The following is a 13,538-nucleotide window of genomic DNA, read 5'->3' as shown; positions in this document are numbered from 1 at the left end:
GTTCTCATACATAGATTTTCAACAAATCGTACGTTTTACATGAATTTTGGTGGTAAAGTTAGTATGCACGAATAGAAAATATTGATCATCAATATAAATTTATCTGAAGAAAGTACAATAATAATTTGAATTTCATCAGCACCAAAGAACTTCCAAGTCGACAGATTTGAGCGAGCACAAATGACCAAACTACTGACTTTGGGCCTAACTTATATGTAATACCAAATAAAATAAAAAATAAAAAGCACATTCTCTCCCTCACCGCAAAAATTTCCCACCAACCAAACACTTTCCGATCATGTCCGAGCAAAACCCTAACTATATCGGGACGTATCTCTTGGCCACCTGCTTCCCCGCCACCGCCGCCGCCGCGGCGATCCCTCCGATAGCGCCGGCGATCGCCGCCGACCTCGGACCCGCAGCGGCCTTGTAAAGCGCGCCGGTTCCCAATCCGGCGACGACAGTGTTCAACAAGTCGTCGCGGCCTCTAAAGTGAATAACTCCGTTCTCCAAACCAGCGAAGATCAAACCGAGGACGCCGAAGGTGTTTCCGAACCTCCTTCCGACATGGCCGCCCGAGTTGAGAACGCGGTTGACTCGGAGCTTGAGCGTGTCGCCAGGCTCTGCGGACTTGAGGCCTTCGATGGAGCCCTTGGCGCCGCCCATTATGGCGCCGGAGAGATAGCCGCAGCCGGTATAGTACTGGAGGTTTTCGCCCCAGGATCGGCTGGGCTTTGAAGCCTCCTCGATGAAGAGGTGTTCGTGGGCGGTTGGGAGATTGTAAAGGTTTTGGATCGGGACTTGGAGATCCTGGTAGGGATTGTAAAGCCTGGTGCTTTGCTCGTCGTTGTTGGATTTGGTGAAATCCGCCATCGAAGCCAGAGCGAGTTCTAGAGAGAGAGAGAGAGGGGGGGCTTTAGAGAGAGAAATTTCTTGGTCAACAACGAAAACCCTAGAAATGGCCAAAGGGCAAGGAAGAGGGTTTTAGCTGACTTGGAATTTGGAATTCAAGAACTTTTTCGCGAAAAAATAACTTTTTTTTCCCCATTAGACGCAAAAATATTATTTTGTACCTTTTCCTTTGTTCTTTCGTAAGAAAATATATATATATAATATATATTTTCCTCATTGTGTGGCGTAAATGTAAAGGAAGTATTAGTCCAAAATAAAAAAATAGTAAAAGAATAAATTTATTCAAAAAAAAAAGTGATGATTCAAAAAAAAAAGTGATGGTCGAAGGGTTCCAGAAATCAATTCGTCTTACATGTTCGTTCTTTCTTTGTATCTTTTTATGTACCTTACTAATTTTAGGACACATCAATATTTTGTCATAATATTTTGGGTCAATCTTATTATTCTCTCTTTAATTTAAAACTACTCTGTTTGGCCATGAACTTTAAAACTCTCATTTTACTTTATAAATTTTAAACTAATCTTATTTAACTCATTTTAAAGAATTAAAAGAAAAATAGATGAAAAAATAAGAGCGGTGCGATAATAGGTCTTTTTGCTAGAATTTTTATTGAAAAATAAACAAATGAAAAAGACCACATGCTACAAACCTTTAGGTGCGTTTGGAATTCGTTTCAAAATAATTTTATTTTCTGTATGAAAATGAAAACGAGAACGTTTTCATTTTCATTTTGGAATCATTTTTGAAAATACGTTTGGTAGTTTTATTCTGAGATTGTTTTCAATTTTAAAAAAATTGAAATTGTTTGGTGGTTTAATTTTTAAAAACATGTAATAATATTTAAAATAATAATATATTAAATATGTCGCAGATGGGGGCAGGGGGTGCAGTCACAGAAGAGTGGAAAATGAAAACAAGAAAAATGAAAACGGAAAAAAAATCGTTTTGAAAAACGTGAAAAAAAAGGAGAAAATGAAAATGGTGTTTTCAGTTTTGATTTTGAGAAAATGGGTCACTAAAGACCAAACACAATCTGTGAAGCGTTTTCATTTTTGCTCTTCGAAAAACGTGAAACGTTTTCAAAAACGAAAACAAACACGCCCTCTGTTGTTCCGTCAACACATCAACAACAAGGGAACGAGTCCTCTTGGAATGAAGAAAACCCAGTACGAGAATTGTCCAAGCCCAAACTCATCACGGTGCAATTATGGGCTGAGGTAACAACTTTATGACTACTTGGGTTTTGGATTTGAGACCCCAGGGCCCAGTGGAACTCTAAATTCAGTTCAAGCAACTGGTTTTCTTTAGATACAAACTGTTAACTGTCCCCTTTTTTCTTTCAAAGTTGTAGGTAGTTGAACTCTTTCAAGATATTCATTACCTTTTTTTTTTTTTGGATAGTTAGATATTCATTACTGTTAAACTGTGCTTATAACCACAAATACAAACAACTAGACTACTAGTCTTTGAAAACGTCAATTAATTTATCACTTTTTAATTGTGAATCAATCAAAATAATAGAAAGTAGCCATATGGTTTTAATATTATAAATTTGGATTACATACTGACCTAAATCCTAGTGCCTCTAAGACTAACCCTTAGGCCTCAAGCCGATTTTAGGAGGGAAAAAAATATTAGAAATACCACTTAAGATAGTAAAAAAAAAAAAACCACTCAACTTAAAAATAAACAATTTCATTCAATTGTTAAGGAAAAAATAAAAAGTCACCGTCACAATGGCACGTAATTATTTAAAATAACATAAATAATAAGCTTACACAAAATCATAATAAATCATGTACTTTTGTCATTTTTTGGTGAAGCTACTTGGGCCACATGGTCATTGAATAGCAACTTGAATTCGACCACGATGAATCAAAATAATCACTTTTATTGACATATCAATGCCGACTAAAATGCGGGCGAAGTCAATTGCTAACGGAATGTGAATAGCTTTTGGCAAAATGAAAAAAATAAATAAATGCACCTCTAAGTTGCAGCTTACGTTTTGCATACATATCTTGTCAATATGGTTGGAGTTCCGGAGGGGATAACGAGCAGGGGAGAATGAGCTTTTTACAATGTTCCCTTGTATTCATTACAAGTTGTGATACGTCTTTTTCAACAACTCATAGCAAATTGATGAATGATATGCTATTGTGCTGGAGCATTAAACTTCACGCCCCTCCTTATAGACGTGACTTGACCTTTTATTTTCTTTTTGTTTTTTTCCCCTCGAGCTTAGTAGGATAGGAGGTTTAATCCAAGAGAACACGAAGTTACGTTTTGTTCACGGATTCATAATTATGTTTCAAAATTATTTTTAATTTATGTATATTTTTATGAAAAAATACTGTAGCAAGTCATAAATCATGACACGAATCCTCACACCAAACACCCTAATCTCACCATACAACTGGAAATTTTCAAGAATTTCATAGAAAAATAACACTTTTATTGTTACCATCAATTTTAAAATTTTCATTTCTGCCATTAATATACTGGTATGATATATTTCATATTCTATCAGAATATTTTTTTTTCTCGTAGGGTATTTTTTCGTATTCTATCATAATACATTTAGTACTCTACCATAATATTTTTTAATGACATAAATAATAGAATGATGAAAATTAAGAGAAAAGTACATAGTTTTCCATTGTTTTGTATATACATATTATTTATGTCATTCTAAATAATCAAGTATTATTGTGATTTTTTGTTTTATATTTATTAATTGAATGACAATTATTTATTATTAAGTGCGGTGACATAAATAATTTTGTTTACTATTTTGAGTAGTATTTTTTATTTTTTCCTAAAAAATAATGGCCATTCTTGTAATTTTCTCAAATACAAAAGTGGGTCAGCCTGGCTCCAAAAAAAAAAAAAAAAAAAAAAAAAAAAAAAAAGTAAAAGCGCCCCCCTTGTTCATTACAAGGGGGAATTATGAAATATGGACTGTCCTGTAAAATTTATTTATTAGCAAAATTGACTTTTTAAAAGAAAGGTGTAATAGAAATTAAATACCAACTTAAGATGATTTAAGCATATAAATAAAAGCAACAAAGAACAAATGTCTAATCACAATATTTAAATGGGTTAGATGGAAATTGAAAGCAATGATATGAATAAAAAGTGAGTACTTTGTGATATTTCTACTCTGGGGATATGGAAATACATACCCAAAACATGCAAAATAGGCATCAATAATTCAACATTTAAGTGAATGGTGGGTTAAGTGTCCCCATTGAGGGTGTATTATAACTTGCTGTGTGCCGCCGTGCCATGTGAGAGCGGCCCTTCCTTAAATTAATTGGTCCCAGTCTCTGCATGTTTTCACGTGTCCTGCCATCCCCTTGCCGTTAATTACACCATCATGAGCATCAGCTACTGCATAGGATTCTTAAGGACCCCAAATGCTACAAAAATACCCAAAAAGAAAATTGAAAAAAAATATTATCAGTTTCCAGCCTACGGTGGGTCCCCAATCTCACTCTCACACTCCCGAGAGTGCTCGCCACGCGCCCCTCAATCATAAACATAGCTAGCTATGACATTTACATATGATTTTGTCCTTTTTGGGAAAAGATCAAACTCCTTTCTTAGTAAAGTTGAAGCCAGTTAAATTGAAGCATGTATTCAAGTGAGATAGAATAAACAAGATTAGAGTCGTTCTTTTACATTTGTGAATTAAAGTGTTTTGAGTGATGATTTTAAGTTGAATTAAAATTAATAATCCGTTTAGTTCGCTGATTCGAGTTTTTAATTCGAGTTGAGATGTGATTTTATGTGAGAACTTTTTACTGTAGCAAAAAAGTTAGATGTGATTGTTTGTGAGAGCTTTTTACTGTAGCAAAACTCGAATCAACGAAATGAACAGGGGGTGAGTTTGTGTTTGAATGTGCACATTTAAGTTATAATTTGAATTGAGAATCTTTTTAAGTTTGTATTTAGATAGGTCAAAACTTAAATTTATATTTAGATAGTATTTTAATAAAAACTCAATGGTGATGAAAAATTTTAATATGGTATATGAGTGGAGTTTTATTCGTCTTTTCGTTGTGAATATATAGAAAAAAATCATTTTAATCAGAATTAAAACGAAAAAGTTATGGTATTTTTAAGAATAAAAAAATATTGTTCATTAACTTGAGTTCGAGTTTATGAACTCGAGTTGAAGGAGAAACTTGAACTCCAAACTCGAGTTCAAACTCAAATTTTACAAAAAAACATAAATTTGAATAAAGTTGTAACTCGAGTTTAAATTTTTTATGAATTTCGTTACATAAGAACAACCTCTAAAGTTTTTTTTTATTTTTATTTTTTAAAAGTTGGCAAATTACATGTGGTTAATTATTCATGATAATGTTCCATATTATTTCATTGAAACATCATTTTTCTTGTACTAACAAGCTTAGCTAGTAAAGACTTTGACATGTATATAAAGTCATAGCAGTCTAGTTTTGGTTTATTTCATTGAAACATCATTTTTCTAGTACTAACAAGCTTAGCTAGCAAAAAATTTGACATGTATATAAAGTCATAGCAGTATAGTTTTGGTTTATTTCATTGAAACATCATTTTTCTAGTACTAACAAGCTTAGCTAGCAAAGACTTTGATATGTATATAAAGTTATAGCAGTATAGTTTTGGTTTCTTTCGGTCTCGTTCAGTTCGTTGATTTGAGTTGAAATGTGATGTTTTCTGAGAATTTTTAACTGTAGCAGAAAAAGTTAGATGTAACATTTTCTGAGAGTTTTTAACTGTAGAAATCTAAAACTAAAAGGTGCGTTTAGAACTCGTTTCAAAATGATTTTATTTTTTGTATGAAAATGGAAATAAAAACATTTTCAATCTCAGACAGAAATCATTTTTAAAAATGCGTTTGGTAGTTTTATCAAGAGATTATTTTCAATAAAAAAAACTCATTAATGTCTCTCTCTGCTCGAGAGGGGAGAAAACGAAAACAAAAAATGAAAAATGACTTCATTTTTCACTAAACCAAAAAATCATTTTTATTTCTCTTTTTTGTCTTTAATTGTGCCAAACGTCATTTTAGAATCGTTTTTATTTTTTCGTTCTTAAAAAACATTAAAAACAAAAATAAGAACAATTCTAAACACGACAAAAAACTTAAATCGGTGAAATGAGTAAAGCCTTTAACTGTAACAGAAAAAATTAAATGTGACTTTTTATAATAATTTTTTTAATTATAACAAAAATGAAATTAAAAATTTTAATTAGTAAAATGAACGAGATTTTTCTTGCTTTTTTGGCAGGGAATATAATTTTGATTTCAGTTCCATTTAAAATAGAAACAAGTAAATAAATAATACAAGTAAATAAATCAGGGATCAACAGTACTTTGCACTGAATATGTGAATAAGTTCCTCTCAGTTGGAGGGTGACTTCACTTTCTTCTTAAAGAGTGTGGTACTGGGGCTGCCTTTCATCTCCCACGATAGGACAAACTCGTTGATAAATGAGAGAGAGAGAAAGGAAGAGAGAGAAAGAGAGAATGGTATTTTTGTAGTGTTCTCTTTCCAACATTTTGCCAATTTACAGTGAGCCAAATGGGAGAGAGAGAGAGAGAGAGAGAGAGAGAGAGAAGAGGTAAAGAAGAAAGAAAAACAGTCTACACTACACAAATTCACAAACATGTTCGATGGAGTACCACCTCATGACCAGTTGCACCAATTCATAGCTTCATCAAGAGCTGCAGCAGCTGCTTCCCCACTCCCACTTCCTCTCTCCTCTTCCCCTCTCCACTCTCAAACTGCCTTCTCTACTAACTCCTTTGACGTCTCGGCTTATAATATAATTCCTCATCACCATCAACTTCTACTTCCTCACCAACAACATCAGCAACCGCAGTTTGTGCACCCAATATTATTGCACCAGTCTTCTAACAATAATTCCCACAAGAGCAGCATCAATAATGAAGAGAAAGAAGCAAGCAACTTGGTGGAGATCGAAAGAGAGAGATCAGTTCCTGAGCCGAATAATACTATTGATGATCCAGCTTGGAGTAACGACGAGGTCCTTGCGCTGTTGAGGATCAGATCTACCATGGAGAATTGGTTCCCGGACTTCACTTGGGAACATGTTTCCAGGTACGTACATATCTATATCTATAATTCATCGTTTCTTATATATAATATGTCGTCTAATTTGCACTTGGCGATTTAATTAAACGGCGTAATTAGCTTGGTGGGCTTTTTATATATAAAATTTTCATCAATTTTCTTTTCTCCAAGAAAGAGAAAGACGGTGGAAAAACCAGCATCCTGTTCATGATACTTATATTGTTGAGGAAAAAGATAAAAGGTACATATATATGCATATACATATATATATTTATATTTATATTTCATTGTGTGTATTTGTATAACTATACACACACACACACACACTATAGGGTGGAGTAGTAATTAAAAAACAGAGGGAATAAATATATAGTGGACAAAGCTGCATATGTATGTTGTCGGTTTTTAGACATTGATGGTGGGTGCAGGAAGCTATCAGAGATTGGTTTCAAAAGGAGCGGTGAGAAGTGCAAGGAGAAATTTGAAGAGGAAAGCAGGTACTTCAACAACATTAATAATTGCACCAAGAGCTGCAGGTTTCTCTGCACTGACCACCTAGAGGTGGAGGAGGAGGAGGAGGTGGAGGAGGGGCTTAATTATCACACCCAAAACCCAGCTCATCAGACCAATATCATTGGGACCCAAAAGAGACAAATTATATCAGTAGTACTACCGGAGAATCAGGATAAAGTTAGGGGTGCTACTGGTACTGGTAATGGTACTGCTCAGATCAGTTTGGAAGATCAATTAGGCTCTCCAAGAAATCATGATCATGATCATCATCAAACGTTTAATGGTTCTGCGAAAGAGTCTGATCATGATTTAGAAAATGATCATCATGATAGTAGCAGTACTAGATCGAAAAGTAAGAAGAGAAAGAGACAGAAGATAAAGTTTGAGATGTTCAAGGGCTTCTGCGAGGACATTGTGAGCAAGATGATGTCTCAACAGGAGGAGATGCACAACAAGCTTGTCGAAGATATGGTGAAGAGAGACAAAGAGAAGGTTGAGAAAGAAGAGGCTTGGAAGAAGCAAGAGATGGATAGGATGAACAAGGAGCTTGACATTATGGCTCACGAACAAGCCATTGCCGGTGACAGACAAGCCACAATCATTGACTTCTTAAACAAGTTCATTTCATCGTCGTCATCCGGCACTATTACTACTACCACTACCACAATTTCTTCCGAATCTGATCATCATATAAACCATTTTTCAGGACCCAAAAAAGGGAAAGATTCTCTCGACAAGGCTGTACTCGTGAAGAATACTCCAAAAAATCATACAGACTTTTCTCTCACTCCTTTGATTCAAGCCGCGCATGGAAGCCTTAATGATCTTGAAGAGCAAAACAACAGTAATATTGTCGTCGAAGAACAGCCGTCGTCGTCTGCCATGATTGTACGACCTCAAAACTCGAGCTTATCTACTCAGAAAAACGTAATATCCGAACAGCCCCAACAAAACCCTACTTCTTCACCAACCAAAAACCCTAGCAGTACCACTTCAACGCAGAAAGTGGCCATAAACGACATTAAAGACGACGTTGGAAAGAGATGGCCGAGAGACGAAGTTTTGGCGCTGATAAACCTAAGGTGCAGTCTCTACAACAGTGGAGATCATATTCAAGAAAAGGAAGGAAGTAATTCAGTAGTGAAAGCTCCACTGTGGGAGAGAATCTCTCAAGGAATGTCTGAATTGGGTTACAAAAGGAGTGCAAAGAGGTGTAAAGAGAAGTGGGAGAACATAAACAAGTACTTCAGAAAAACAAAGGATGTTAACAAGAAGAGGTCGGTTGAGTCTAGGACTTGCCCGTATTTTCACCAACTAAGTACTTTGTATAATAAAGGAACACTTGTTGCACCTAATTCTCAAGGCCCGGATCAGGAAATGAATCATCATTCTTCTCAACTTGAGTCTTTAGCTGATCATGATCATGATGATCATGATGATGATGATCATCATCATCATTCCTCTGACGTCCATGTTGCTGAAGGTGAGAGATCACCGCACAATCATGTTGTTGTTGTTCATCATCAAGAAGTAGTACCAGCGGCTTTTGATTTTGAATTCTAATTCCTTGCATATTTATTTATGTGTGTTGTGCATTTATTGGTAATAATATGTGGCACCTTTTTTGGTTTTTTTTTTTTTTTTTTTTTTTCTTGGTAAGCATGTAGTAGTACTACTGCTGCCTTGCGTATGACATAAATTTGTTTTTTCTACATTTATTATAATTATAATATATATTTCTTCGCCGGGGATATATATATACACATATATGTTGGAAAACTTGTTTTGCAGTAGGCACCGACAATTTTGAGAAACCAATCTACATGTGTACTAATATTAATATTGTTGTTTTTTAAGTGAGAGCTTGTTATTTGGTTTCATCTGAGTATTGTCATTGTTGTTCCTGAATTTACTATTTCAATAAGTTGAAAAGACATTCTTCAGAGCTAGCCCCGTCCCGTGCTGTTATTTCTATAAATAAATTAAAAAAAGAAATAAAAAAGGAAAGATATCAGTATAAGAATCTTTTTGCAGCCAAATGAAAAGGAAGGGCGCTCTTGTATTATTGAAAAAACTATTTGGCGAAACGAGTATACCAGTTTCTTGCTAAAAATGAATAAAAATAAATAAAAATTTCAAACCACCTTCAATTCTTGTTGCTATTCCAATTTTCATTTTATGACCAGACAAAATCCTATACTAGCTTATTGGACTCATTTTATTGTAAATTACATTTGAACAATATTGAAAAAGATTAAAAACGAAACTCATGTATTAGTGGAGTGTAACCGTGTAAGTAAGTTTACAACAGAAAATCACTCACTTCGATAATTATATACAAAATGAAAATGTGTTATAGGCTCAAAATTGGAAAAACGGGGATACAACAATTACTACCTAAAAAAAGTAATTCCCCCTTTCATTTGTCATTTTCTGGGATTTCATTGGCGGATGAATTAACACTACTTTTTAGTAGCAAAATAAAATGTGCAATTGTCTTTTATGCACATACATATTGAGAGAAGTTGACAAGTGCATGGCATGTAATGTGGCTCTAAAGTATCTTGCCATAACGGAGGCAGGACGTGGGACCCACCAACCACATGCTCCGATCCAGAGCCTTCCCCAGATCGATGATCAGTGATCCGTCTTTACGGCTTACGGTGGGTGAATGTCTCCAATGCAAAAGGCCATTTTTTTGTCCTCATCCCCTTAAAATCTCTCCCTCTCTCTTCTCACTTCTCAGTCCCACTGGGTCCCACTGATACTTGCATTTTTTTTTTTTCTTTCCTGATGCTTGCTTGATTGCGAAGGGAGATACACAAAATATAGTGCCTGTTTGGAATTTTTTTTAAAACGATTTTCACGTATTTTAAGAGGTAAAAAATAAAAATAAAATGACATCTATTTAATAAATATTTTAAAAATGAAAATGAAAATAAAAATAGTAATAATAAATTAAAAAATAATTAAAAGTTGTTTTATTATTCTATTTTTATTTTTTAGTACTTATCAATAATATTGTAATATATTAATTAATAAATATGATTTTGTTTTTTTTATTATACTCAAAATAATCTCTTAAAAAAATAATCAAACGCAATTTTAGAATCGGTTCCAGAATCATTTTGAAACCAATTCCAAACTCACAATAATTTTGCTTTTTATGAATGATATACACATACACTTATATAATTATTCAATTGCAATTTACACATAGGAGATTATCAAATAATTACAAAACGTGTGTTATGCATTAAAATTATATGATGAATGAGGTGTTAAATTGTGAATTTGTCCGCGTCCTAAAATATTTGGTCATGAGAAATCTTTACAGATATCTTTTTAAGTGCACGAGTCTTGATTTTTATCTCTTATTTTTTATTAATACTCTTTTTAGTCAAATAGTTATATTAATAAAAAGATACTAATTAAAAGTAAGAGTTAAAAATCAATACTCATACATTTTTAAAGTAAATTCAACAATTTTCTTTTTGACTGTACAATTAGTTTATTTTTATATGGTTTGAGTATCTTTTCTTTTGAATTAGTTTTTGGAATTATAGTTCTATCTAAGCACCATTTACTGCGATATCAGAACTAGCTTTTACAATTGATGTTAGGTTTAGAGATTAGACTCTTGACTCTGAGGGAGGGAGTTGTTAAGGGGATATTTGGTTCATAGATTTATAACCATGATTCAGAATTATTTTCAGTTTATGTGTATTTTTTATGAGAGAAAATATTGTAGCGAACCACGAACCATAATTTGAATCATGACACAGATCTTTACTCCAAACGCACATTAAATTGTGAATTTTGCTTTCATAGCTAAATTACTTAACTGCTCTACTAAAAATACGAAAAACACAACAATAGGATTATGAATCAGTTTAAATTATTTTTAAACCACTAATTGTCAAATTTAAAACTTGAAAATGATGTTAGTATAATCCGATCCTCTTGGTCCTTCCGCACACACGTAAATATTACTCACAATTCACAAATGTGTTTCATCGAAAAAAATATATTACTCACTAAAAAAAGAATATTGCTACAAATGATGTAGTGCCACACATCAACGTCACGTGATGGAGGCCTGCATATTTATGGTACTGTATGTTTTAACTGTAAATATAAAAATATTGTATTATAAAATGTCTTCTTGCGGACCCACCAGCCCCCAGGAACAGAAATCTGCTGCACGTGCATGAACAGGGCCCACTGTTCAACGGCTCAGATGGTTCTTTTCTTTTTTCTTCTATCTTTCTTTAGTTCTAAAGCAAACGGGGAAGTCAACGGACTGATCGTTTGACTCAATACCCTTTTTTTCATTGGTAATTACAAGATTTACTGGGGATTTTGGTTTTTCATTAAGCATGGTTGACTTCTAAGCTCATTGAATTTGTATCAGATTAAAGTGTCTACATCATATCGCTAGAATGTTTCCCGCACCCGAATATTACCCCTGCTGCTCTGGGCCTGGGCGATACTTGTGTAATGCATCTCCCAGCCAAAAATAAATTAATTAATTAAAAATAAAAAAAAAATAATTAAGAGAGAGGACTGAGGAGCCCACTCTGTGTTGTTAAGTGTAAGAAAGGACAAGAACACAACAAAGGGTTTTTGGGCCCTCAGCCCATATTATAGGGGCTAGGTTGGTTTTGTTGGGCTAAATTTGGCCCTAAAAGGATTGGCTTTTCTAACCTTAAATTTGTATCCAAAAAGTATGAAAAAAATTTAAATGTTTATGAGAAGAAACAGCTTAATAAAAAGTTTAAATTGTATTCAAACCTCTGAAATATAGAGAACATACCCATTCAACTCTTTAGTTTAATATATGTCATTCTCTTGAAATATCACTCCTCTTAGATTAATATGTAAAGAAAAAAAGAATCAAGTGGAAAGTTTATAATAAAGAAAAACGTAAATTTTTATGCGCTCTCCTTGGAGGAATTTTTCTTATATGTATTTTGCATCATACATCAAAATCTAAAAGATAAAAAAAAGTGAGAATTTTTTTCTTTTCCGGATAAAAACATGAGTTTATTCATCCTCTTATATTATCGCAAAGAGTTTCTCTAGTAAGATCATAAAAAAAATAAATAGTGATATATAATTTTTTATTTTTCAACCGTCAGATATATATCAAACTTTTTTAATCTAATATGATCTTAATCAGATTTGACGGTTAAAAAATAACCCTACCGATAAGGAGATTTACGAGATAATGTTCCATTATCGTATCATATTGTGAGAGCAATTAATAAAAGAAACAAAAACCATTAACTGAAAAAAAAAAAAAAAAAAAACACGTATTCTTATATCATATCGTATCTTTCCATGTCATGCACTCGTGTGTCATATAATTAGCCTCCACTGTTGCACACAATACGTGTTGAAAGAACAAAGCAATTGAAAGCAACTATATATATTGATATATATATATATATATTGATATATATATATATATATATATATCATCCAATTCCAAATGTCCTTATTAAGATTTATGTACTCAGAACTTTGGAAGAGTTAAACAACGTAATCAATAAAAACATTAATTAGGTCTGGTATTGAAAGCTTATGGATCCAAGTTGAACCTTGGAAGCAAAGCATGTGAGTTGTGACTGCAAATGGATTCATGACTTCACAATCTTATAGTAGTCCTAGCTGCCCTCTTAACAAGGTTTATAAATTGTTTGTCGAGGGATATTAATTACACTCTCCTTCCTACATTATGTATATCTGCACAAACCAATTTTGATCAATAATACCAAGTCTATATTTTAGGGGGAAAAAAAAAAAGAGGTAAGAATCAATGAAGTAGTCGCCAGCCACAAAAAAAAAAAAAAAAAAAAAAAAAAAAAAAAAAAAAAAAAAAACCTTTATGGCCAAATTTTTTTTTCCTGTCAAAAAGTTCAAAGCAACTTGTGAAATTTTCATCTTGCCTCTTTTTCTTTCCTTCTATAAAGACCATATCCATGAATTATTGTAGCAATTATTGGATAGTTATAGTCTTT

At 33.3% G+C, this 13,538-nt stretch overlaps 2 protein-coding genes across 3 annotated transcripts; one reads left to right on the top strand and one right to left on the bottom strand.

The window, feature by feature from the left end:
• Positions 1 to 72: 72 nt before the first annotated feature.
• LOC21389602 (mitochondrial import inner membrane translocase subunit TIM23-2) lies at positions 73 to 1,010 on the bottom strand. The gene has a single exon (XM_010091954.2). The coding sequence runs from the start codon at positions 871 to 873 to the stop codon at positions 319 to 321; it is 555 nt and encodes a 184-aa protein (XP_010090256.1). The 5' UTR covers positions 874 to 1,010; the 3' UTR covers positions 73 to 318.
• A 5,418-nt stretch (positions 1,011 to 6,428) lies between these two features.
• Positions 6,429 to 9,136, top strand: LOC21389601 (trihelix transcription factor GTL2). 2 transcript variants are annotated; one of them, XM_024161554.1, is made up of 3 exons: positions 6,429 to 7,029; positions 7,178 to 7,243; positions 7,431 to 9,136. In XM_024161554.1, exons 1-3 carry the CDS (start codon positions 6,575 to 6,577, stop codon positions 9,076 to 9,078), a joined length of 2,169 nt encoding a protein of 722 aa, XP_024017322.1. In that variant the 5' UTR covers positions 6,429 to 6,574; the 3' UTR covers positions 9,079 to 9,136. The 2 variants fall into 2 exon arrangements, with proteins under 2 accessions (XP_024017322.1, XP_010090255.1); XM_010091953.2 differs by lacking the exon at positions 7,178 to 7,243.
• Positions 9,137 to 13,538: the final 4,402 nt, after the last annotated feature.

Source organism: Morus notabilis, unplaced genomic scaffold (assembly GCF_000414095.1).
Source record: "Morus notabilis unplaced genomic scaffold, ASM41409v2 Scaffold2202, whole genome shotgun sequence".
Taxonomy (NCBI): domain Eukaryota; kingdom Viridiplantae; phylum Streptophyta; class Magnoliopsida; order Rosales; family Moraceae; genus Morus; species Morus notabilis.
This window is presented reverse-complemented; position numbering and strand designations above follow the sequence as displayed.